The following is a 26,966-nucleotide window of genomic DNA, read 5'->3' as shown; positions in this document are numbered from 1 at the left end:
GTCTATTTGTGTATTCCTTACTTCAAAAGAAGTATCTTCGGGAACAGCTATTTTGCAATAGCTACTTAATTGTGCTGTGGTTAGTTGTACAAGCATCCAGGATGAAATCTCTCTAGTATTTCATGCTGCTTAGATATTAATGTTTAATGCTGTTGTAGCTACTCAGTAAGTGGGCCCCAACTTTTATGCATGTTAATCTTACAGAACGAATGGGAGGTGGTGTAGGTCTGTGATTTCTTTTGGATGAAACTCCTAGTTCAAGCACGGATAGTTTACTTAGAGTAGCAGTTCTTGTGTTCCAGATCAAAGCACTTCTCTTCTTGTCTTTGCTGTAGAGCAGTATACATCAGTTGTCTAAATAGCTCCTGTCGCATGCCACAAAAGTCTATTTGAGTGGATTGAGCTTATATACATTATGACATCCTTTAGCTCTTTGGGATAAATGATGATGTTGTGTGTGTGATTTTTTGTTCCTGTTAATCACTTTGCACAGTCTGTTTCATTTGCTTGCTGTTCTGCTGTAGGCATCCTTGCATATAGTTCCTGAATTATTTTCTACGTATTTATCTCCTGAAGGAAAAGGAAGTGATACACTGAAACGATCATAAAGTAAATGCCTTTTCTGGTTGAGCAGTGCCCTTTTCTTAGGGGATCAGCAATCAACATTCCGTTTTCCAAAATTTCTTTGCAGCGTTGTGTCGCTGGTTAGGGAATTGCGCTGCTTTCTGAACCTGAGCAAAACTGGAAGTGCACATGTTATTCTTGGCTAATGCCTTCCTTGCCTTTTTGTAGTTAGGTACTGAAGTGCTGCTGTATTTATGTGCCTTGACCATTTCCTGAAGATGGTGGTGTTGCACAGCACAGTGATAGCTTCATGATGTGAACTCTCGGGAGTGCTGCTTCCAGCTAGGTTGTTTGCTTTTGCAGGCTCTATTTGTTTTCTTGGCTCTTGAACGGACTACTTTGTTTTCCTTGCTTTGTACCTTTGTTCTAGTGTTGCTTTCGATGTATTCAAAATTCTGGCATTTCTTGTGGTGGCTTTGCATCATTGCTGGGGGAATCTAGCTCTATGGTATGGCAGAGTTTTGTGTCTCAGCATTGTTATAGAGGAATTAAGAGTTAAGAGACTTTTCCTGGCACTTCATGCCTACAAAATCAACAGCAAGTGTCAGCCTTTTGCATGTATTGAATTATAAGGTGAGAGAGAGTCCAGAGAGAAAATACACGCAGCAACCTGCTTCATAAATTTCATTTGAATTTTACAGACTACACTCTGTGTGTTCCATTAGCGGCATGATAAAGCAACTCAAATATGTCTGTCAGATGTGATATAGGAGTCTAGGTAGGTAATTGATAACAAACAGAAGACAAGCAGCTTTGTACTGGTAAATACCATGCTACATGCATTTGTAGATGAGTTTACCTTTCTGTTCTTTCCAAACCATTGAGGTGAACCCCTAAAATGACAAGATACTTATTTTAAAATCTCATTGGGAATACATGCTTGAAAGTTTTGTTGTGTTTACTTACTTTCCAAAATGACATAGAAAAGATCCCTTCTCATTCCCCAGACTTCATCGTGATAACCAGAGGTATGGGGAAGGTTGGGTTGAGGAAGGTGTTTTCTGAGCTGAATCTGAAAATCACATACCCCCAGAATGGACAGAATGAGATGCGGCAGCTTCACTACCCCGTGGCATTTTCTAGCAAGCCAGTGAGACATAGAATCATACCAAATCTCATGATATCTTCTGGCCAGCTTCCCATTGTATTGGAAGGAAGTACTGGCAAACTGAAACCGTGTCCTGGTTGTATTGAATTGCTCTGTGCTTTCTGCAAGCTCACTCAGGTGATGGATGCATGGTAGAGCATGGGCTTTTCTGGTCCTAAGCGTGAAAGGCACTCTAAACTTCAAACCTTAGGCTTGTTTTTGTAGGGACTCTGTCTCATTTTGCCACTGCTGTTCAGGAATGTGCCAGCTGAAAGAAGTTGGAAGAGACAACAGGATTTATCCCAGATAGCCAGCAACTCTGCCACATTGGCTAAGGCGGTCCATTTTGAAAAACAATCCAACTCTCTCTTCCTGTAAGATGTGCCCATTATCTTTCGTAAGGTGGCTGGAAAGGCTGACCTCTGAAATCCTTCCCTTTCTCGGAGACATGCAGCTATTTGCTCAGGAGTCGACTTTCCTATCAGGCTTCTCTAGGTGCCGCTCAGTCTGAGTGGGTCACTTGGGCTGACCTTGTGGACAGGCTTCTGGTTACTGTCAGCCTACATGATAGACACACGACTCGGATAGAGCTCAGGAGAGAAGGTCTGCATCTGCAACTGCTGTGAATTTCCCCCCCTTCTTTCATATATGGCCCTGATGATGTTTCTTGTTCTGTCCTGTAGCCTAAAACACCTGGGCTGACAGAAAATGCAACCAAAATTTCCTTGTCCTGTTTCAGGAGAAACTAGACCTCCGGCAGCACCTGCATGAGGCTAAGCAGCAGCTCCTGCAGCAAGCAGAGTATTGCACAGAGATGGGTGCAGCGGTGTGCACCTTGCTGTGGGGTGTCTCCAGCAACGAGGAAGCTGTTAAAACCATCCTAGGAGGAGTAAGTATGGCAGGGGAACGCTTAGCAGTGGCGATGCTGTTGGGTATTTACAAGAAGTACCTTGCTCTGTAACACGCTTTAATGTAGGGATATATCTCAGAAACTAATTGGACAGTAAAAATGTTTTCTGATTTGTATGTTTTGGGGGGAAAATCCATTTTTATTTAAGAAGCGCTGGATCTATTTAGCAATATGTAGCAGGCTGGGAATAAGTGCAGTAATTAAATTGCACGTTATCAAAGAAGGATTAACTGTTTTCTACCACACACAGTTAAATTGGAAGCAAGGCTACAGCTAGCACAACGTAAATGTCTTTGCAAGCTAACAATACTTGCACAAAAGACTTGCACTGTGCACAAGCAGCGGTTCCCATGCCAGCAGAAAGCTTGGAGGAGCCAATTCCATGGAAGAGAAGATACATCCATCAATTCTCAACTCCTTTCAATCTTCATCCTAATACAGTCTTTGTGCTAACTTAATTTCCAAGATTCATGTAAATATTTAGAATGCCTAGCTCTTTCAAGTCTACTGAAGGCCTGGAGGGGAAGACGTACGAGGAACGGCTGAGGTCACTGGGCCTGTTCAGCCTGGAGAAGAGGAGGCTGAGGGGAGACCTCATCACAGTCTACAACTTCCTCGTAAGGGGGTGTCGAGAGGCAGGAGACCTTTTCTCCATTAACACTAGTGACAGGACCCGCGGGAACGGGGTTAAGCTGAGGCAGGGGAAATTTAGGCTTGACATCAGGAGGGGGTTCTTCACAGAGATGGTGGTTGCACACTGGAACAGGCTCCCCAGGGAAGTGGTCACTGCACCGAGCCTGTCTGAATTTAAGAAGAGATTGGACTGTGCACTTAGGCACATGGTCTGAACTTTTGGGTAGACCTGTGCGGTGTCAAGAGTTGGACTTGATGATCCTTAAGGGTCCCTTCCAACTCAGGATATTCTATGATTCTATGAATCTCATGGACAGGTATTTTATTAAATGCAAATAAACACAAAGCAACCCAACAGTTAAAGACAATGGTAATATTACAGCCAACACAAGTTCACTGCCACGTGCAGCTGATGGAATTAGGAGGGATCAGAAGAACAAGGCTGACAAAAATACAATTTTCAGTCTTGTCATAGCCAGCACGAGAGGAACTTCTACTGAAGCTGAGTGAACTGATGCCACAGTTTCTTCTGTCTTGATTTTTCAGCAACATGGTGAACATCTGAGTGAATAGTGTTATTTATTATAATTAGTGGTGAACTAGTGTGCTTGTAAAAGCTTTTTCAGATCAGGCGCACCAAAATGCAAGTATATCTTTGTATTGGGTATTAAAAAGCTGTACAGGGATACCTTTTATTGATAGCTTTTGGTGATTCAAGATACAAAATACAAAAAAACTGACAGGCAAGCAGGTGCTACAAAGCCTCCACATAGCAACAAAAACAGTATAAAACCACATCGCATATTTCGGGACAGTTTATAGCTGTAAGAGCAGACAATCGTCTGGTGACTCTCCATCATTACTTGACTTGAGAAACGGTACTGAAAGGTCACGCTTCCATCAAACGAAACACTAGTGCTGTAAATTACCACTTCTGTACAAGATGAGAGTAAAATTAGTGGAAGCCTTTTTAGAAGCAGTCTTAAATATCAAAATTAAATGGAATTGAGTAAAACCAAAATCGATACAGAGATGATTCGTGTAAGGCCTTACTATGAAGATGCCATACTTTTGTTCAGAAGTTTATTTGAAAGGCAAAATGCTTCTGCTGTAGTCATTCCTAGCAATCATTAGAGCCCACTGAACTTCTGCTCTTCCGGTGAAGGTCATAGCAAAATTTGTGGGCATCATTTTCTTGTGTTGGTGCGCATAACATGATAAGAAAAGTGGCTGGGTTTGCACCAAGACTACTAGGAAATACATAAAAGGATTGCATGGCATTGCATCGACGACAGATTACAGCTGACAGTGAGTCAGGTTATTAAGAGACGATGGAGATTTGTCATAAAAAGTTTTTGGTTTGAGTTATTTTTGGACAAGCTGTGATGCCTGTAGCATCTTCCCCCTTCCCCTGAGAAGGTGCTATGAACTACAAAAATGTATAAGAACATCAGGAATGCTTTCAAGCTATTGCTCATATTTAACTGTGTGGGGAAGGGTGGCATCAATTCAAGATAATTTCATGCCTTAGGGACCAATGTTCAGCTTTTTCAGTCATTGCACAGATACAGAAGTAGGTCTTTTGTACAGTTCTGTAACGCAGATTGACTGAAATGGTGTTTGTGACTAATAGAGCGTTCATGTACATATGGGTTAGGCAAAAACTTGAGCAGCAAATTTGAACTGTAGCACAAGTAGTTTGCAAGGCATTGGGTGAGAAATGCCAGGTGTTCCTACCCAGGCTCAACATTTCTAGAGCTTGGAGAAGCATCCAGAGAAGCAGCATGAGAGTTTTCAAGTATGCCTACCTGCATGTGCCAAAGATGAATTAATTCCCATGAGATTGTTCTAGATGTCTTTCCCAAAAAAAACCTGCAGCTGAATATTCACTTCTCAGGGCTCTGATTTTGAAACAGAAACCGAAGGTTTGATTTCAGAATGGCAGCAGGGTTTACTTCAGCATGAGAAATTTTGGATCCTACGAAGTGGTCGGCTATTTCAGTTACCTGCTATGGTGAAAACTGGCTTTGCGTTTTATGGCATGGTACCTGATGTTTTCATTCAGGGTTTCCTTGGCATGCCAAGGGCTCCTTACACCATCTGAGCTCAAGCACATTAATGGCTGCTCTCAGAGCTGCCCTTATCTCCATGTCTGTGAGTGAGAGATTCTTCAGCTCCATGAAAGCACTGTCAAGCTGATTAGGCTGTGCAGAGTATGTAACATGTGCTGTTTATAAACCTGACTGGTTTCTGCCTCAGCTTCTCAGACCTCCCCGCTAGTTAAGGAATGGTTGTTTGGAAAGAAGAAGGCTCAGCAGAGGGGACACCAGTGGCACCTCAAGAGACTGACAAAAGATTTTGTTTGGGGTCTGTGCAACATACCGATTACTTGGTTTGCTTGGTACTCTTTTGTGTTTTCATGTGAATTCACTTTTTTATAATAGCTGATGCTAGTCTGCAGTAGTAGTCTCTCTTCCTTCACTTTATTTCATGTCTTTTGCTGCTTGAACTGTCATCACTGCTTATGTTAAAATGACCTTCTTTGAGGGACATTGCCCATATAAGTAGTTAAAGTACATCCAGACGAAGCAGAAGTGCATTCTTCTGCTCTCTTCCCCATGATCCCTTTATTCCTGTTCTTCGGGGACCACAATTTAATTTGTGAAGAAATGGAGTATTGGCTGACCTTGCCTTTTACTCCCCGTTGCTGGAATCACCCTGCAGGAACTGTATTCCTTTCCTCCCAAAAGACGTCTTTGATGTGGTCAATGTGGAGCAATGGAGGAATAAATGAACGGTATCAGTAGATTTGTACATATTGTGACGACAGTGGTTTTGATAAAATACTGAATTTCTCAGTCACTTTGAAAAATGAATAGATGTTCCGGAATTTCACAAAATGATCGTAATTTCTAGGCACTTTCTTGAACTGCCTGTCTGTTTTACTGGGTTGCTGCAGGAAATTACTAGAAGTTTCAGCTCTCTCCTGAAACAACTAGCAAAATTATTAAATGCACTGGGAAATCTGGGCTTCCTGTTAGGCTATTTTTTTTTTTTTTACAAAAAACAGAATTCTCTGTGGGAAATAGTGTTTCAGCAATGTTTTACAGGTCAGAATTACTAACAAACAGGAACGATTCTTTCAGTTCTTCTCTGTGGGTTCTGCCTGCCCCTCTGACAAGGCTCTTTGATCTGCTCTGAGCTTTGTGCTGGCCGGTCGGTTCTTCAGCTGAGACACCCCAAAACAGAGCAGTATTCCTGCTGAGGTCTTGTGCTGCCTGGGGAAGATTGCATCACATAATTATGGGCTGTACTTCTGACACTGCTGACCAAAATCCAACCTGTGACCCAGAAGAGACCTCAATTTCCTTTTCCAAGGAACTTCTGCGTAGTCACTTGTTCTCCAATCTGTATTGAGCAATTCATGAATCCTTTTAGGATCCAATCAAATGCTTATTTGCTGGGCATTTAATCTGTTTTCATAGGAAATTCATGTCAAACCACTAACTTAGGCAGCTGTCCAGTCTTCAGCTGGATAGGATGTTGACCCAAATGTCTGTTTTGAAATGTGAATATGAAACACTTCATGTGACTACTGCAAAGCAAAAAGCTACTGTCCTCAGTGTTGAGACTAAGCATTAATTCTATTGTTTGATACGTATTCCTGTGGGTTTAGAAGGTCAATACACAATAGTATAGTCTTACAAATAAATGTAGCATTGAGTAGTTTCCCATAGTCTCCTGAGGTAATGGTTTCTAATATTAGAGGATTAAACACATCACTTTGTGTGTACCTGCTGTTTTCCGCTGTCTTGTGAGGTGACTGGATGTCTTAGGAATATTGCAGAATGTCCAGTTGACTGTAGCATCTAATAATCATTGTTGCTGTAGTGTGCATAATCCTTTTTTTTCTCCTCCACACTTGCAGAGCAAAGCAGCAAAGTTTTTTACAATCACTGCACAGACTATGGAGAGCTTTGTGAAGTCATTAAGTGAAGACATGAAACAGCAGGATTTGGATTCTGATGAAAATCAGTTTGTGTTAGCTTTAGCAGGGATTGTAACAAGTGAGTTCATGTTCTCTCTCAAAATAGCATTCCGTAGGCACTGGGATTTTCCACATGCCATATAGGTACTGCAATAATTACAGCTTTTTGAAGTCGGTTATGTAGGATTTTGGTGACTTCCTATTCTTGTAAGGTTCTAAGAGATTTTGTCATTTGGCAGCTCTGTGAGGAGTTGCACTTTCTGTAGCATAGTTCAGGATTAGATGTATAAAAGCCATTCAGTTTTGAAATTCCTTAAACTTCTGTTCAATCTCAGGTAAAACAAGGGCCATTTTACCCGTCATGTATACTCACATTACTTTGTAAATGTCAAGCAGTACACTTTCTGAATCACTGGTAATTCTAACATTTTAGAGATGTACTAATCTCAAATTAATTGCAGATGGTGCAGCCACCTCAAGGTATGTGTTCAGCATTTTGAAACTGTGAGAATTTTGTTGATGCCAGGTGGACTCTACCTTCACTGTCTTCTAGATCTCCCAATTCCATGGTGCTAAGAGAAGTAAAAGTTAACAAACCTAACTTCCTTAACTTCCATACTAAATATTTATTTTTAGAAGCCACACATCTGTCTTAGTTTGGCTGCCCTTGACTTGGAAGGCTATTAGAAATGGGGACGATATCTCAGCTGCGTTTTTGTGAAACAGTGCAGCTCTCAAAATGGCATCAGTTAATGTCATGATGTAAGGCAGATGAAACAATGGGTATTTATACAAGTAAGGGAATCGTGCATTAACAGCTTTCTTGAATGTGTGATTTTAGGTGCCGTGGTTCCATTGAAGATTATAATAAAGCACAGGATGTGGCACATTGTGCCACTGTACCAAGGAAAGGTGTGATGCAGTTCTCTCCTATAGCTTCATTGGAAGAAAAAGAAAAAAAAAATCATAGCAAAAGTAATGTCTGAACAAAGAAAAGGTTTAAAGGCTTGGATGGGGAAGGATGGTGGTGTTCTGCCTGAGCAGGAATCACTGTGGTGGAACGAAATCTTGCCTCACTGAAGCTTATACAAATTTTTTCCAGTGAATTTGATAATGCCAAGATTTTTCTCTTTGTAATTTAGGAAAGGGGTTGCTGAAACTTCAGCATGATAAAGGTTGCTGGAAGATAACCTCTTGCATAGGAGGATGCCCTGAATTATGGGGCAAGCGTAAGGAAAAGCATTTCAGGAAAATATGTTTTGGAACAGTAGTTGCCGGAAATGTTTTTGCCTTTTGGTTTGTGCATGAATATTGCAGAGAAATAGAAAAAGAACTTTTGAGTAGACTTTCACAAGCGTTTCAGTTGTGTACTGTGCCAGGCACATTGGACTGACTGATTGTAAAACAATCTGCAATCTCATTTTTGTAAAACGGAACCTATGATGATCAGCTCTGCTTCATTCCCACATTACTTGCAGATGTCAGCTCAGAACTGCTTAAATCCAACATTTTGTTTCATGATTCACTGTGTTACTATTAGGATACTGGCCACCCTGAATAAATATTTGAATTATCAAAGCAGGATTATGAAGGAGTTTAATCAGTATCATTTGCTGCTTCAGTATTTGCTGTGTAGATGGTTATAATTTGAAGTTTATATAGATGCCATAGTTCATTCTTCACAGCTGACATTTTTTTTAGTTGTCCTCATAATTAGCATAAACCTTTGTTCGAAACATGAATTTTTAGAGTAATGTTTTGTGTTCTCTCACAGATGTGGCTGCGCTGGCGTGTGGCCGTGAGTTCCTGGTTACTTCAAGTCGTGAATTGTTGGACACAATGGTGCACCTCCTGGGAGACATGAAGCCTGGACTCTGTACCAAATTCAAAGTGTATGGTGACTTTTTTTTTTTCTTTCAAATGAAATCCATTACCTTACAGTGCAGATCACAGTGATTACAGGAGTCTTCCCACTCTTCCATTATTTCCTTTCATGGAGATCACAGAATCACAGACTGGTTTGGGTTGGAAGGGACCTTAAAGACCACCTGGATCCCCCCCCCTGCCATGGGCAGGGACACCTCCCCCCAGCCCAGGCTGCCCACAGCCCCATCCAGCCTGGCCTTGAGCACCTCCAGGGATGGGGCACCCACAGCTTCTCTGGGCAGCCTGTGCCAGCGCCTCACCACCCTCTGAGTAAAGAATTTCTTCCTAATACTTAAATCTGGTGGTGACATGAGAAATAATTGTTGGAAAACTGTTTTCACAGCAGCATTCCTTGCATATGCACTAGGCTTGGCTGCAACGCTGGCTTCAACCAGGGTGTGTGTCTCTTTGAAAGTCTCTTGAGCACTGTAATATTGTAGGGATGAGCAGGGATACGCTCCTCTGGCTTACAAGGGGCTCATGTTTTGATAAGGAAGGTGTGAGGTCAAGCTTTAAATAATAACGGTGGGAAATGTGGACTCATACTTGTTCCTTTCCAATGTGAAGAAGACTGTAAAATTCGACATCTGCTTAGTGAAAAAATGTGGTTTGCTAAAAGCAAAAATTAGATTACTTTATCCTACTTTAATAGCCAGAAGCACCATGCACTTACATTTCTAAAAGGTTCTGCCTGTAAAGAGACCTTGTGATGCCAAGTTGTAAAGAAAAGACCTTAAGGCCATGTTACACTATTCAGACACTGGAAAAGTTGTACTTACCGGGTGGTGGAGGAATGAAATAAACTGTTGGCTTTTCCTTTTTTCTCAGAGCTATTAAAAGCTGAGGATAAGTGGCTTCAAATTTTAAGCATATGTTGCATTAGCTTGAATTCAGTGCTATGATAATGTTATCCAGTGTTTTACAAAGATAGAAATGTGTTTTTTTTTTTCCCCTCTTACTCTGAACTTGTCATTTGATTAAAAAACAAGCAATCCAAAAACAATGCTGTATTGTGACATTACAGCAAATGCCAGAAATGAGATTTCTTCATGGCCTTGTCATGGAATGAAGGATCCGAGTTTGCTCAAATGTTTTAGCACAAAATGTTTCCCTGTGTTTGTCTTTACATCTGTGCTCAGGTTTCCTTTTTGTCTACAAGCTCCCTGTGTCTTGTTGGTGTTCAGTTCCTAAAACTCATTACTAACACTTACCTCTTCGTTAGCCTTTCTGGAGATTTTCCACTCTCCCAGCCCAGCAAAGAAGGTTATTTTTTGGGAGGTTGTTTGTTTGTTTTTAAGTTGTTCACTGCACGTGAGATTTTTGGCTGCATGTTGATTCTAAATAACATTTTCCTAAGCAGACATGTCAGAAGAACTCTCTGCCATAAGGAACATAAGATATTCAAAAGGAAAGACAATCACAGGATAGATATGATAATTAACAGAAATTATAGTGAAATTTAAGAGTTATATATAGACAGACTCAGAGTCATCATGAATTACATTTATATACACCCATACACACTCATATATACATACAGACAGACAGATTTTCTCAGCTATATCTCATAGATGGAAATGTCCATTATTGTGGAAAGGCAATGTGTTTCTCTTAAAACATCACCGTGGTGTTACATGGAAGGAAAACATCAACTTAAAATGTAAGCAATAAAAGAGAAAAATTGGCTTCATATTTTCAAGGGTGTGTTTGTTCTTTGCTCAGTTTTCTTGTTTTAAAATTCTTTGTTAGCTTATATTTTAAAAATATTTTTCTTTTCTGTGTGACAAATCAGGGGAAACTGAGTTAATTCTACACAGCAGTATCAAACACAAAGTAAACTGAAAAAGAATTCTCTTTTAGTTCTAGCCATCATGTTTTACCTGTAACAGCATATAAATAAAACATTTAGAGAGAATAACTCATTTATTCCAGTACTGCTACGATATCCATTCTAGTCTATGAGCATGTAATAGGTATAACCAAGACATCTATGTGAGTGCTAGGGCTGAAATCTCATGGGTTTCTTTGCCTTTCTGAAACAGTGGTGTTGAAAGATTATAGATTTTCTTTTCATTAGTATATGCTTTGTTCAACGTTTTTAATAATTAGGCAGTCAATAACATTTACACAATTGTTTATATTGAATTGTTAAGAATCTTCAATTTTGCTTATGTGGTAATTGAAAGCAGACAGTGAAAAGATTTGGTTGTATGTACTAATCCCATGGATTATCAGTGAAAGAGAAAAGAGAAGGGACTTTAGCTGTGCTTTTAGTTCTAGATTTTAAAGAAAGCATTGACAGATACAGTAGTACATGACGTTAATTAAGTTTAGCCTTGCCTAAGTGTGAAGACTACAAAGTACATAACTAAAAAAAACCTTTCAAGTTAACAAAAACCAGAAAGTATTGTTTATAAAGTAATTCTGTGCATCAGGTTTCCTTCAATAAGAATACGGATTTCGAAAAACACTTGTTGGAATGTGCAAGAGGTGAGGCTGGTTTGAAGTATCTGCAAAAGTTTCTACGTTGTGCCCACGTGAGCATGTTTAATTAGTAATAATATGCTGCTACTTCTGGGCTAGCCATTTAACATTGGCTTCTGGTGTGGGTTAAGTCTTCCGCCACTCCAAACAGCAGCACTTTCCTGGATCACCACCACTACTCTGTCTCTTTCGTCTGCACAAAGCAAACAAGTAAGAGAAAAATACAAGCATAGCAGCATCTTTTTATGTCACGTTATTTCTAACTGCAAATGTCAAACAGGTTAATGATGAAAGACATTGCCAAGAGATGTTACCACTTTCCATTATAAGGGATTGTCTTTTTGATCACTTTCATTCTGGCTGATTATAGGTAATTACGACTGCTGTCCTTTGTCAGGGCTTGGATTCTCGAACCCAGCAGGAGCTGCAGGGGCCGTATGAAAAGCAACATGTGGGCTTTACAAGCTGCAAATTCAGCTCCACAGCACCCTACACTGCTTGTTGGTGGCCCCTGATGGAGCAGATTTAATTATCTACTATTCCTTCTAACTACTTAATAGCCTAGGTGATCAAACTGGTAATAGTGCAGCACATAATATAACTCACACCTCTTCCATTGCTGCCTGAACTGACTCGTGTTGCTTTCCACTCCTGCTGTCTGACGGTACTGTCAGAAATGGTGGTGGTGGCATAGTAACTTCAGGCATGGCCGCTTGTTTAACTACAGACATGAGGTGTGAAGTCCATGAGGAACAACATTATTTCCCTCTTGCTTGGAAATGGTGACAGTACAGTGGCAGGCAGGTTTATCGCAGCCAGGAGAGATAACAACAGCCAAGCTGGCCCCAGAACAGAGCAGCAAGTTCCAACCCATTCCTGTTTCTCCGCTATTGTTTTGTCTGCAACCCAGCAGCACGCTGTGGGTGGGTATGATGACATGTTCCGTAAATGTTGGAGGAGCTGGGCTCATTCCTCTTCCCTTTCCATTGTCCAGAAAACTGACTTGCGTGCTGTCATCTTTGGAAAATAAATAGAAATTCACAGCAACATCAACCGTAGCAAATCATAAAATGCACTAATATCCTGTCTTCCCAGCTACTGCACAGCTGCACAGATGTTCTGCGTAAAGGGCAGGGCAGGAGAATATTGCTGGAAGGATGGATGAAAGCAGAAGCTGCAGGAGAAGGCTTAATACCAGCAAAATCCTCTGCATTAACAGTTGTTCTCGGTAGCACTGGAAAGCTGAGGCTGAGGCTGAGGTGGCACCTACAGTCAACCCCACTTTTCTTAATGGTTTTCAGATTCTTCAAGTTAGTGACCGTGCTGAAGCTTTTCTTGCTTGTGATAACTGCAGTGGAAGCCTCCTCGGGAGAAGCTGGTGGGGTTGGCAGGCTGGAGCCATCCTTTTCACACGCGGCGCCTTCTCCAACAAATCTGGTTTCGCCTCTGTAGGAAAACTGGGACTTTGGCTTAATTTATAACCTGTTTGGTATGCAGCCCTAAAAATGACTAATGAACTTCCTTATTTAGGGGGCTGGTAAATTAGGAAATGCAGTTTCTGGAAGCTTTTCAGAATGTGGTTAAAATTACTGTAGACTTGCTATGTGTATTTTTATTGTGTGGTTTGCACACTGATGTGCAGCACAACTGTCAAGAACGGCGGTCTTGGTTTCTGTTTGTCAGAGGTGTCATCTTAGATCTTTTTCAGTTCCCAAGTAAGTAAATGCTTTCTAGCTGCCAAACTGACGACTTCCCGTGTTACCTGGAAGGCAGGATATTGGTTCTGTCCTTCTTTGACGTCAGTGACCATAATAAAAGACCAGAGGAAAAAAAAACAAAAAAAAAGCTTAGAGTTTGCCCAAATGTCATTTGGCAACAAGGGTGTTGAAGAGGAGTGCCTTTTGGCCTGTGCTAAGAGAAGAGCACAGTTTACGGCCAAATTGAATTCTGGTGTTGTTGACTTAAACGAGAAAAAAAAAAAAAAGCCAGATCTCTTTCCACTTGTAAATTGAACGTAATCAATCTGGATTCCTGAAATCCTGAAATCCTGAATCTGGATTCCTTTCTGGCTTCATGGAGTTTGATGGGACTTTCTTACTGTCACGTGGGATATTTTTCCACTTGGTATATGACTTACCAGTAGAAACAAGGCTCCGCACAACATTGCTTATATAGCATTTGAGACTTGTTTCTGTTATCACAGGGTAAGTTATTAGAATGATGCTTCTGCATCAATATGCGATGGGTGTAAATAGCAAAAGATGCAAAGAAATCAAAGAACGTCACTTCTTTTCCCTTTCCATTTCAGGCTAATGCTGATGTCACTTTACAACGTGAGCATCAACTTGAAAGGCTTGAAGTACATCAGTGAAAGTCCAGGTTTCATTCCCTTGCTGTGGTGGCTGTTGAACGGTAAGTTGTTCTGAGAACCTTGCAGATTGTGACTTTGGGAACTGTGGTTTGGGAATAGGTATTGCAAATACCAAAATAGAAACTTTTATGTGTAACCTGATATATGTAAAGCTTTTTTCGGATTAAAAGTAAACAAAAAGGTCAAATAGCAGGAGATGTTCATTTCCCACCACATTTTTGGTGCTGTGTGTAATAACTCCATTAATACAAAATTTATGGGTGGTAGTATTACAAACAGGAAACGGTGAAATTTTGTGAAGTGCTTTCAAAAAAGCCACCTGTGTTTTCATGTGCCAACTTGAGAATAAAACCTGAGTGAAACTATTTATCACTAATATTTAACAAAAGAAAATGTGACTGTGTTCTGAGACATTTGGGGGAAATAAGCCACTCTCTGGAGCTACGCTCAGCCTGTGACAAAAGTGACCCCTTCCTCAGCTGAAGGCTGGCATTTTGCTCTAATAGGATTTGAGCTTGCCCGGCTTGAGTACTATTCCCAGCTTTGCCTTTGGTCAGTGCAGGACTTCAAGGACTTCTGTTGCCACTGTCAGCTACAAGACTGACATCAAGGCTCTGCTCTTTCAGAGGCTCCAAATCCCTGCGTAGGAGCCAGCAGAGATTGACGTGGGTAGCATGCGTTGGAATTTGGCTGGCAGCTGCGTGCACAGCTTGTCAGGGACAGTAAGGACAGCAGTAAGGACAGAGTCGTGACACTGCCCTGCCTGTGAACTGCTCCTGGAGTTTGCCCCGTCTTGGGTTTCTGCAGTTTCTGTGGCTTGCCCATTGTAAGATTTCGGTGTGCAGTTCATAGGATCGGGGAGGTTAGTCCTCTCTACTGCTGTGCAATACAAGAAGTAAATACAAAAGGTAGCTGAAGTGGCAGAGGTGGCACCTGCTTTTTTGAGGAACTAATTTAATATCAAAGTTTTTGAAAAGCTTAGACTTGGGCAGGTAATCTGGAAGCTGCTCACAGTTCTCACAATTCCCTCAACTATTTTAAAGAAAATGTAGGTGCTCACGTTTTTCACTAAACAACTTACTGCTTTGAACTGCCATAGGCTCACTCTTCTGTGACCTCAGAAGTTTTAGTAATCCTTGTAACACTGTTGAAAAGCACCTGTCTGTTTTATAGTTTTTAATGTAGTTTGAGAAGAATCATGTTCTCAGAGAGAACTGAGTCTATCATCCTTTATCCTGCCGTACGTAGAAATTTAACATATGTTAGCTCAGATTTCCTTTCACTGTATGTTTGGCTAGTATATACGTAAGCTGTTGCTCTAGTAAAACAAACAACCAAACCAAAACCAGAAAAACCTTGTCTAAATGTGAGTTCCCAAATGTACCCTTCCAAATGTTGTGATAAGAGAAGGAAGCTAATCTTGTTTGATGCAGTCTATTGTTTGAAGAAGGCTCCCAGGTCATATAACAGGATGAAACAGGGCACAGTTATAAATAATTTGCAGCTGTTAGTGGCAATAAGAAATTGAAAAGCTACTCTATGTTTTGAAAGCCTTAATCACGTATGGCAGGGTGGTGGAAGGAAAAGATGGGCATGGCTAATTCCTTTACTTTTTGATAATAATTTTCTCCAGCTACAGCAAAGGAGTAAGATTCTCAGATATACTCCATCTGCTGGTTCAGATTTTTGCCTTCAGAGGAAGTCTGCTTACTGTCAGGGGAGATGGCTGACTAGTTTGTATATCAGATGAGAGGTCAGATCCAAGACCCAGTCTTGTTCCCGCCACTCTTTGTGAGATCTCAGTCCTTTTCTCTGCATTTAATCCATTTCTAAACTTTTCCAGCAGCTCCCTCCCACACGTGCTCCTCGGCTGTTTCCGTGGCCAGCATCTTCAGCTTCTGCTAGCCATGATTCAGCTTAGATACATCTGGAGTTGCTACAGCAGAAGGCCTCACAGTTTTTTCCATACAAAAGAGCAGAGCAATGCACTCTGCTGTCAGGGTATCCTGTATATGCTGCCTTCCTACAGGAAGCTTTCTCAGAGAGTGTTTTGGTTAAGGCTTATGAGATGATTCAGCTTTCCACGGTTCTCTAAGCTTTTATCACCGTTCCCACTAAGAGAGGCCCCAGAAATCATCCTCTGACTTTTTTATTTTCAGGGAATCATCCTGTTTGCTTTGCTGTCACCAGGCTACAAGTGCCTGTGACCTCATACTATACATCAAGGCCATTTTTCTCCCAGTTGCTTGTACACAGCTATTAAATCCCTCGATTCTTTCTCAGAATTTTCAGTCCCTTCCCAATACTCTCGTCCCCTGAGGAAGAATGCACTTAATTCCCATTAAGTGAAGAAGAGAGCAAATAATAAATAACTCGACTCTCTTTATTCCAAATTGCTGTAACTAAAGCGAGGAGGGGTTTGATTGAGGTTGGCTTTTTGAAATATGCCTTGATATTGAAGACACGGTTGGTAAGACAAAGGAGGTGAACCCGATGAAGATTCCTGCTGGAGTGAGAATGTTAACAACAAACTGGGTTTGTCTGTCCTGCCGCCTTCAGAAAATTTGGATGAGCCAGTCTGTCTTCACATTCACGAGGAAGAATTCTTAATAGCTCCTTCTGCTGGAGGCTATACTGAAAACAGGAGAAAAACAAATGTTTGACACACTTTTTGAAGGTAATGCAGCTCTCTCTAGCCTTAGCACTTTGCAACTATTCTCCTCCTCCCCCCTTTATGAACTGTCTAAAAGGTGAGCATCCTTTAATACACAACAGAGGTCACTGAAGAAAACAGTCCGATAGCTATCAAGCTGTTGTGTAGGTACTGGTGTTGCACAGGTATCACCTGTACCTGCCTGTACCTTCCCAGCCTGGCACCAGCATGAAACATGTGCAGGATGACTCAGATTGCTGTCTGCGGAGCAGCTTGTGGGATCAGTGCAGTTCTCTTCTTGCGGAGCACCATTTGTGTGTGGAGCAGCTGTTACTGTCATGGAGAAAATAGGCAGCTTTAGTTTTCTCCATCTCCATCTGCCATCCCTGTGTTGGTGTCTTGGCTAAAGGTTTTATGTAACTTTCAGATTTAAGGAAGCCCCGTCCCCAGCAGTAGAAAAAGGTATGATATAATTTTGTGTAGAAATCTACTTGAGATTTTTTCAGTATTATTTTTTTCCAGTGCTTTACTTCTGTGGATGCAATAAGACTTTCAATCTGTAGTTCCCCAAGAGGTAGACTGGGACTTTTCTCTTCCAAGGATCTTTTGAAGAGTCAGAAAATGCATTCAGCTCAGGTATTAATAGTAAATACTGTTTTGCTTTTTCTTTTGTTTTGTTTTGTTTTTTTTTTTTTTCATTTTTGATCATACAGAACATCTACAAACAAATGTTTTATTTTTCCCCTTTTTTTCTCTTATTGCAGTTTTAAAAAAAAAAGCGTTCTCGTTGGATACATGAGAAAGGTGGAATTCAGAGGCAGTATGTCAGTGACATTTCCCATCCATAGCTGGGAAATTGCTGCAGGTACTTCATTAAACAGAAGACAAGAGACGAGGACTAATTTTAGACCTCTCCCTTCAGTTTCCTCCACAGCAGTTCCATACGGAAACCTAACCTTGTTTATCCAAATTCTTTGCAAATGATGGGCTCCTTTATAAATGTCTATAGGAAGCGCATTCTCGTTTTGCTAATGCTGCCTGCAACCTTCAATATTTGCTTTTCATGACTAACCCTGAAGGTTTCTAATGCCTTTCTTTTCTGTTTGAATTGCATGTGGCTGTCAGAGTTTTCGAAAGTCGGGTTATTTGCATGGCAGCATGTTATTTAAAAGACATCTGGACAAACAGAGCCCTGCTGTTTATAAATCAGTGTCTGTATTAAAACAAATTTTGGTTCGTGAATCAAAACCTCAGTTACCGGGCTGTCAGGCTCTCAACAGTTTCATAGTCTCAGGGCTGTGAAACTGGGCTGGAGAAGAAGATTGCCCTTCTTGCCCTTACAGACCACATCCATTTTCTTGCATGCAAATACATCAGCTCTGACGCAGAAAGTCCTTGAACCACTGTTGGACGAGGGGCTGGAAGAGTGGCTAGAGGAGGTCTCGCTGAATGTTGCCCTTTTTCCACGCTCTTCTCTGAGCAGTTGCTGCAAGTGATGTTTGTCTGGATGGAGCTCCAGCTGAGCCCCAGGTGGCTGTCCGTACTGTCTGAGCAGGAGTTTCTTGACCAGGTCCTCGTCCTACTTAACAGCAGGCTCGTGCAAGCTGATGTTCTCCTGAGGAGCATGAGGCTTCTCCTCTTGTGAACTCTGGGAATCTCTCTCAAGGATTTCCTTGATAAAAGCATGACAGGCAGGTATCTGTAGGGGAGTGGGGCATTCTGCTTAGCTGAACTCCGTGGCTGATAGTGAGAGCAGTTTCTTTGCCAGGGAGCGGACCGAAGCAAGCCCAGCTGCTCTACAGGAGCTGGGGAAAGCATGTTGGAAAGAGAAAGTACATTTGTATCCGTAAGAATTGCAACAGCAAGCAAAACTCATTCTTTTTTCTGCCACAGTGTTCTCCCTGCTTCCTCCCCACAAAGGGCCTTTATTGCAACACCTCTTGGCTCCTCAGACCTCTCAGCATTATGAAAGTGTCCTGAAAACCCTGCATTGCTGCAGATACCAGCTCAGCTCAGCAATGTAAGATCTTCCACAGGATCCTACAAGCTGTGGCCCTGTTAGACCCGCTGTGAACACGGGCAGTCTGACAGGTTCATAAAAAGGGAAGGGAGAGGTTGTCCCTTTGTGCTGGAATCAGACAGTGATTGAGCTGAATTACACCAGCAGCAGCGGTGGGGAGCTGTTGAAATACTGCTGTCATACACAGGCGTAGCTGTAAACTGCTGGCTGGTAATAAATACATCTTTTGTTCAGGTGGCCAGGGAATGGTACGGGGCACGTGTGAATGGAGTTCACACAGCTCAGAGCCAATTGCAGATCAGCTGTTTAGCATTGATGTAATGCAATTACTGCAATCCCGCTGTAGGGAACAGTTCATCTGCGAGCAGGGTGCTAATGACAGATGTGACTAAAACCTGGCCACGTTATCAGCTGCTTTTGTCAGTGACCGAACGCCAGTGACATCAAACGGCGCTGCTGGCAGCTCACAGAGCGTCAGCCAACTCCAGCAGCTTCAGTGCCTTGTTAAAATGACATCAGCGTTTTATGAGGGTGGCTGGCTTACGCTCCACGTGTCGTCCCCGACTGAGGCAAGCAGCTTGATTCCCTACCCTCTTCCCCAGAAATAATGGCCGCAGTTCTGAAGTTTCGGGGCAGGAGACGTGTGCGCTAGTTGTTGGTGCAATGATTTGATTGCAGCTGAAGCTTTTTAGGTTTTTTTTTTTTTTTCATCTTGTACAAACAAAATGTTACTCAGCTAGTGTAGAAATGACTAAATCTGGAAGCTATTGAAATACAGATAATGCTGAATAATGAAGATTCCTTGCATTTCTTGCGAGCATTCTCTAGATGGGTCTTTTAGAAAAAATCCCTAATGATATAGGAGAGGGAAGAGAAAGACTTCCAGGGTTATTTTTAAAAATCCTCCTAGGAAATGTGGTTCTCTGTAGTAAGTACTCCTCTCAAAACCATATGTAATTTTAAGGGAGCATATTTCAAGGCATATGTATTTATTTAATTCAGAGCATCTCGGAACACATACTCAGCACTGGAAATGAGAGGTTAAATGCATGTTATGTCATCCTCTGGTGTAGGACCATTTCCTTCCTTTGCTGTGTGCCTGAGTGCCTAATCTCTGCTTCACTTGAGTGACTCAAGCTGTTGGGCTTCCCTGGCTGCTGTTGGAGATTCTTCCTAGAATCTCTTTGCTCTTACTGGAAAACATTCTTGCTAGTCAAACTGGAAGTCATTTCCTGATCTCCTACAGATACTAATCTCATTACCTCCCCTGCTTAACACATCTTCCTTGATCAATTCTTTACTTTCTGCAGCCTTTAGACGCTTGCAGATAATGCTAATGTAGATGCTTTGTAACAGCATTAATAATGGAGCACTTTTCATCCAGAGATTTACAACATCTTACATGCATGAAGCTTCCCAGCAGCACTGCAAGTCACTAAAAGTATTAATGTCTTTATTTCATGGAGGGAAATCTCACACGGAGGAAGATTGTAATGAGCTACATAGATTTCACTTTGAAAAGCTTCTTTCTTCTTGACTGTTTGGGCTGTGTCTTATTACTGCTATTTCCAGGGAGGAATACTAAGTACAGAGAAAGGGCGCAGATGAAAAGTGCAGACTTTGAACATTGTACACAGAAAAAATATAAGAATTTTTAAAAAAGACTAGCAGGCATGAAGACAAAAATGGAAGAAATGGAAGGAAGAATTCGAGGCTTTTAGTGAGGTCAGCATAAATCGGAAAACCAAAACCTTGGACCCACATTTTTTTCAAAAGGGTTTACTGAAGTGTTGCTGCCCAAGAAACCGGGCTTAAAGCCTTGCTGTCTGTGAGGCTGAGTTGCAGCACTCCTCCATGAGGAGTTTTGACTCCTTATCACTTCACAAAGCTCCCCTTCTCCTCCAGCTCCTGTTGGAGCTGATGATGGAAAGGAATTCAGCCCAGGAGCCAGCAGGAGCAGCAGCTGTGCTATGGGCACGGTCACTTCTGTGGGGCGTGCAGCACCAATCGTTGCTGTTGTTGTTTTTAAATACTGACTTGGATGACTAAAGTTGTCCAGTATGTCCAGTGACTAAGATTCTCGTTGCACAAGAGCTCAGAAAACGCATGTTATTGAGTGGTTTGGGGCAGTTCCTGTGTCCTCCAGTTATACCACTCTCTGCATCTCTCAGGAGAACGACTTCTTAGGAGGTTTACACTTCAAATAGGGAAGAAGATATGGTAGAAAAGGCCTCCATCTCTCATTTACTGATGGAAAATGGAGGCAGAGAGCTAATGGCTGGCTTGTGGGAGTAGATCAGATGTCGCTTTCTTTAATGTTGTACCTCAGCTTTGCGCCAATGGGAATTGCTTAAAAATTCCCATCTGAACAGATAGTTTCTTGCTCAAAGCCATAGTCATTTTCGCTGTCCATCTTACTCCATTTTCTCCCCTGGGTGCTTTCAGCATTTCCCCTCATGCTTTAATGAATAATTCTCCTTACTCCTTTTTCAGGCCATTGGTGTAGTTATTAAATCAGTCAGCAAATAAAAGAACTTGCCTCAGCCCAAGCTTAGCTTCAGTACCCATTTCAATTTTGTGTAGACCGAATTAAACACTTGAAAGGTTGATATATCATTACCAAGAAAGTTTTGTAAAGATTAATATTTTATTGAGCTTTGAAGGAACCTGAAGGCTTATGTAGAAAGAAATTAAAGGAAAGCGATTTACTGCTGATTTGATTAGCTGGCCTGTTTGTTTCTTAAGTCTGAGTAGCAATGGGATATAGCTCGTTGTGCGTTCAAATTGGACTGCATCCAGTACATCTTGGTTCCTGACTGAATAAATTCAAGTTGATAAATGCCCTCACTTACAACCTTTTCAAAATCTGAAAGGCAAGAGAAAGGTTTCTGGTTGTCCGTCCCTCCGAAAACTGCTGAGGAGGACTTAGGTGTTTTCTTTTCAGGTTCCTTCTGGAGCCCACCGGCAGCTGCGAGTTACGGCCCTTCAGCTCTTCCCCGCTTGCGTGGTGGGTCATGAGGAATGGCAGCGTCGAACTTTAACGCTACTTTTTTGGGACTCGCTTCTAATAAGCTCTGGATTTTTTTTTTTCCTCCCCCATGTTTAGACCCGGATACAGAAGTCTGCCTGCATGTTCTGCGGCTCCTCCAGTCCGTGATTCTGGAGCCAGAAGTGTTAGCCAAGTCAGCCTCTGAGATGCGTGATACTTTGCCATTTCAGCGCATCATCGCGCTGACAAAGAGCCGCAATGCGGATCTGCAAGCACTTGCAAAAGAACTACTTGAAGATCTTAAAATACTTGAGTATGAAGCATAGAAAAGCTCTGTGACACCAACTGCTGATGTCTTTCCTGTGTTTCTGTGCTGCAAGAGTTATTGGAAATGAGTCTTGACTGAAAAAACCTCAGCCTAAGTTCCTCTGACAAAATCCTTTTCTGAAATTAGCTAACCCAAGTAAAATCATACCGAGGAAAATGGGTTGGATTTTACCTGTCCAAATATAACCTTAGCTGATCTGGTAGAGACGGGAAAGACCTAATCTTCTTGAGCAGAATTGTGTTGATAATGGGTTTCCAAAGTGATACAGGTTATGTTGTCTGTTTATCACGTATACGGAATAGCATAGTCATCTCATACATGGATAATCCCTTGTTTATTGCAGTGGTAAATAATCCTTTCAGTCCACCCTTAAGAAATTATTGTACTGGAGGAAAGCTTTGTTGCTTGTCCTAACCCTTGTGTCAGTATGCATCCCAAGTTCTGGTGTTATTGTTGTTATTTCTCCCTCTCTTTCCATTTTAATAAAAGAAAACTCTCATTCTATGGTGTGTAATGGATTCTGTTTTCAAAATTCACATCAATCCACTGGACCTGCAAATCAATGCATTTTGTGGCTGCCAAGCATTCCAGAAATTGAGCCATTGTTTCTTTCAAAAGGCCTGGAAAAAAAAGGGGAATGAATTACTGTTGTTTGTGGTACCTCGTTGTGCACTGAAGAGGCCAAATAAACTGCCTCTGTCAGGAACAGCATTGCGTTGCCTCAAAGCTGTGTCGCTTGTTGGAGCTTCTTTGTATAACTTGGTTACCTCATTGGTTGATGCAAACATCTGCTTTGTGTTGGTGGGATTTACACATTTATTTTGGGGAAAAAAATAGAGTCCATTGCTGTGATGACAGCCAGATAGGTGATGCTGTCCGAGGGAATAGCAAATGAGAAATGCAGCGCTGTTGTAGCAACTTTTTTCATACTAAATTTGTGGTGCCTCAGCTGTGGATCCAACATACTAACAAAACTCAGCGTGAACTTCTTTTAATTGAGCTGTACAGAAAATACATAGGATTTAAATGCTGTGATTGACACATAGCTTTACAGGAAGACCATTGTAAAAAAGTGTAGGTTAAGGTATAGGCACAAGAGCATTTCCTGTAAGGCTTTTTGCAGAATGATGAATTTTTGCACTTAGAAATGCTGTATATCAGCTTCAAATCACTTGGAATAATCGTCTCAAATACTACAGATGGTAGCAGTCTGATTTGGGACTATTTCACGTGAAGGACAAGATACAGATCTCACACGCACGAAAGGGTTGCATGGGGTTCCACCGCGTCTGATTCAAGACCACATTGAACTCAGCAGGTGCCAATTTTTGGAAGGCTTTAAATCTTCTTTAAAGCATGCTTTCTTTGGATTTGTTTTCTTATCGTGCCATCCTAGCTGTACCTCATAGAGTTTAATCCTAAAGGGATCAGAGCGATAACCTATAATTTCCTGGAATATCAACTCATGAAAGTGTTCAATTCTAAGAAACACTAAAGGGCATCCACTTTTCATTTAATGGCTATCTGCTCATGGAAGTCTTTCATCAAACTTCTGGAAGCCAGTAAATACCAGAAAACGAGAAAAGTAGTTCTGTGAGCAGCAGAACTGGTGAAACCTGACTGACACATGCAAATGTTATGAAGAGGGACAAGCAATGCAATGGCACCTAATTTCCATGTGAAACCAGGAAGCAAGACACTCAGGGCTGTTTATTTTAATTGTGTGTCCACCGAAAACCTCGGGTGTGCTCAGCACTTAGCAGCCACCTTAAAACAGGTGAGTCCGGCCGGACACTGCAGTTCTGCCCAGCAGGCTGCTCAGATCTGACGATAAGTGTCTGACTGTCTCCCAGATGCCTTGCTCTTCAGGCACAGCTCGCCGGGACTGCTTCTTCAGAACCACACCATCAGTGAGCCGCCTACCTTGAGAAAGTCCTTTTTCTGGTCTGAGGGTTTGATTATGCGAGATTGATAAATGAGAAGGAGTCACCCCGTCAGTGAAACACTCCCGAGTTGAACACGGGTGGTATATAGAACACAATACGACACTACATTGTCCTGCTGTAGTTAAAGACCATTTAAAATATGTATTATAAATCTTTGGTTTTAATTTTCTGTGAAATTTGAGCCTGAAGCTGTGGCCACTGGGAAGCTTTACTGGTTTAAAACCAGAGTTCAATGTAGGCTTTGGAAATGCTGGCTTTAAAGTGGTTTTGTTGTTGTTTCTTTCTTCGTTTTCATCTGTTGGGTGCTTTTTCTGGATCCCGCTGAAAAGTTTGGGGTTATTCTGTATGGTAACTCATCAGCCACCTTACCAGCTTGCAGGAGACAAGGCAGTTCAGGCAGTGAAAGCTTCAGCAGCCCTGCTCAAAGTCCGGAGGTACTCCATTAATGTCACTTCCTCCGTTGCACAATCTCACAGTTTCAGCTGAAGAAGAAAATGTATGTTTGGTGCTGGATTGAGAAGATAATCAGCGTTGCTCCAGATTCACAGCGATATGGCTGGAAGAAGAATTTGACTCTTACGCTAAACCATCTCAGAAGATGAATAATCTCTGTTAAAAATCTGTAGGAGATAACCCCTGTTTACTTCACAGTATCAGCTGCACAATTAAAACTGAACTTTACTCCTCCAAGTTTTATGTACTGCGCACAAAGCTGCTGAAATTACGTCAGTTCACTGGCACTCCTGGGAAATGCTCCCTTTTCACATTTGATGCTGATGATTGATTAAATGCAAAGGAAAAATGAACGAGGGGCCTCTAAACATATTGTCTGTAAATTAAGGAATTGGTCTGTGCAATGCACTGCCCCACCGGTTGTTTGTGGAGGTCCTTAGGTAGGTTTTGAGCAGGAGCTGGCTGGAAAACCTCAGCAGAAGACGGTAAGAACCAGCCCGAAGGCAGACCTCTGGATTTCCCCAGAGGCTCCAAGTGGCAGGTATGGCAGCACGAGTGTCCTCTGGAAGGGCCTGTGGGATTTTGGGTCAGAAGGGCAGCCAGCTATCCCGTTCCTAAGGGAAAATGGTGTGTGGTTGCCTGCTGGCCCTTGGGAAGAGAGGGAAGGAGGAGGAGGAATGGCAGCGGGTGGTCATTCGGCCGTACGGCCACAAGTGAACTTTGGGATGATTGCGTTTCATCTGGTTGTGCCAGCTCCTTCGGGTTAACGTTTGCACTTGCGATACCCTGTGATTAGCAGGATGGGACGTCAGACTCGATACGATTTTACAAGTCGTGCAAATGCTGTGTGATTCATCTCTCCTACTGCTTCCAGTCCGGAGGGATGCTGGCGGTGAGGAGAAGGGAGTTTTATCGGGGAACAAAGGACCTGTTTCCTCCGTTAACATTGCCCAGTGCCTTTGCACACCACAAGGCAAGGGCTATGCAAGGAACTGCTGCCCCTTCCCTTCCAGCCACAGCATCCCCAGGGCAGCTGCATCTGGACATGTCCATGTTATTCGGGACGTAATTTCCCTGCAAGAACTTCTGCCACTGCCAATTCCTTCTCCAATATATGAGTTCCAAGCTGCAGCTGGTAAAAGTCACCAGCAAACTCCTGAGGTCATACAGATTTTAACGTCTCCAATGCTTTATGGTGACCTTTACAACCTATAACTTGCTGGGCCAGAAACCTTAAAAAGACCTTGACCAAATTATAGTCCCACGTGTAATTTATAGGACTATAATTTTTACTGTGGGCGCGACTGCAGTTAAAGCACTTCTGATGCCAGGTGCTCAATCTTTTTGAAGGCGTGCTTTTCATTTTCCGTGCTGTTTGGCTGCAGGCAGGAGAGGGCAGGGTTGGTGAGGGCCTGGACACGGGCTGGGGGAGGGCAGGATAGCACACAACCTGCCTGCTTCCCGGCTGAATGGGGAAAGTCAGGCCCGACTGAGCTACTCGAGTGGCTTTCATGCCACTTGGGTGTCGCTTTGAACTGCGGCAGAGGAATGTGGCGGGTGTTAGAAAGGCAGGTGAGTTTTCTGAAGCTCTCTGCAGAGATATAAATGCCTTTTTTTCTTCTGTTGCTGCATTGCCACCGCTGTCAAGTAAAGTGTAAGAGTCATCCTGCATTAGCACAAAACAGAACATTGAAAAAGCAGGAAAAAAAGGCCCAGGACTTAACTCTGCACCCTTTTGTCCTGAGCAGTCTGGGGTGTCCAGAGTCAACTTCAGAGCATCACAGCAGTGTTGAGGCTGGCAGGGAGCTCTGGAGGCCACCTGCTCCAACCCCTCTCGAGCAGGGCCACCCCCTTGGTACAGCGCAAGGATGGGTCTTCAGGAGAGCTTTTTCCTTTTGCTCAGCCTTTGGGTTTCCAGGAACTGAAAGACCAAGAACAGGCAGCTCCAGGTCATTGTGGTGGGAGCCTGGATCTGTGCATTCACTATAGGGTCAGGCCAGGAATACTCTTAGCATGTACCAGGACAAATATAAGGTGAAATATCTACGAGGTGACACCACGGTGATGGAAAGGAAACAGAAACAGGGGGAAGGGTCTTGAGGCTGGTCCGTGTGGGAAGCAAAGCACCAGGGTGTTAAGGGGACAGCCGATGGGTGCGGGTCCCCACAGGGGCTGCAAGGCAGTGCCCGTCCTGCTGACGATGCTCCCAGCAGGGCTTAATTGGTCTGGCACAAGGGATGCAGCGAATGCAAAAGAGACTTTTTTTTTTGGAGGGGGGCGGGGGGTGCCAGGCAGCTTCTGAGCTGAGCCAAGCTGCTGCCACAGCAGGGTGGGAGCTTTTAGACCTGGAAAGCTGCTCCTGGGGCCGGGGCTCGGTGGGTGTAAGTTGGCTTTGCCGCACCTCTGGCTGCTGCTGCTGCTCCCCCGTGCCTCGGAGGGAACCTCAGGGCAGCTCTCTGACGAAAGGACAGCTCAACACGCGGCTGAGCTGCCTGCAGCCTTTCAAGCCCAGCGCCCCTTTCCTCTGCAGCGTAAACAACCACGAAAGTTCGTA

General features: G+C 42.6%; 1 protein-coding gene across 2 annotated transcripts in view; it reads left to right on the top strand.

Annotated features, from left to right (window-relative positions):
• HSF2BP (heat shock transcription factor 2 binding protein) overlaps positions 1-22,476 on the top strand; it is a 30,574-nt gene extending 8,098 nt beyond the window's left edge. The window contains exons 4-8 of one of the 2 annotated variants that reach the window (XM_032207454.1): positions 2,451-2,600; positions 7,183-7,321; positions 9,017-9,134; positions 13,961-14,064; positions 21,803-22,476. In XM_032207454.1, coding sequence (XP_032063345.1) covers positions 2,451-2,600; positions 7,183-7,321; positions 9,017-9,134; positions 13,961-14,064; positions 21,803-22,011 — 720 coding nt within the window. In that variant the 3' untranslated portion in view covers positions 22,012-22,476. The other variant, XM_032207534.1, reaches the window with a different exon arrangement.
• The last annotated feature ends 4,490 nt before the right edge of the window (positions 22,477-26,966 follow it).

The sequence above is a fragment of the Aythya fuligula genome, chromosome 1 (genome assembly GCF_009819795.1).
Source record: "Aythya fuligula isolate bAytFul2 chromosome 1, bAytFul2.pri, whole genome shotgun sequence".
NCBI lineage: Eukaryota > Metazoa > Chordata > Aves > Anseriformes > Anatidae > Aythya > Aythya fuligula.
The sequence above is the reverse complement of the archived record's forward strand: the minus strand, read 5'-3'. Positions and strand labels throughout refer to the sequence as shown.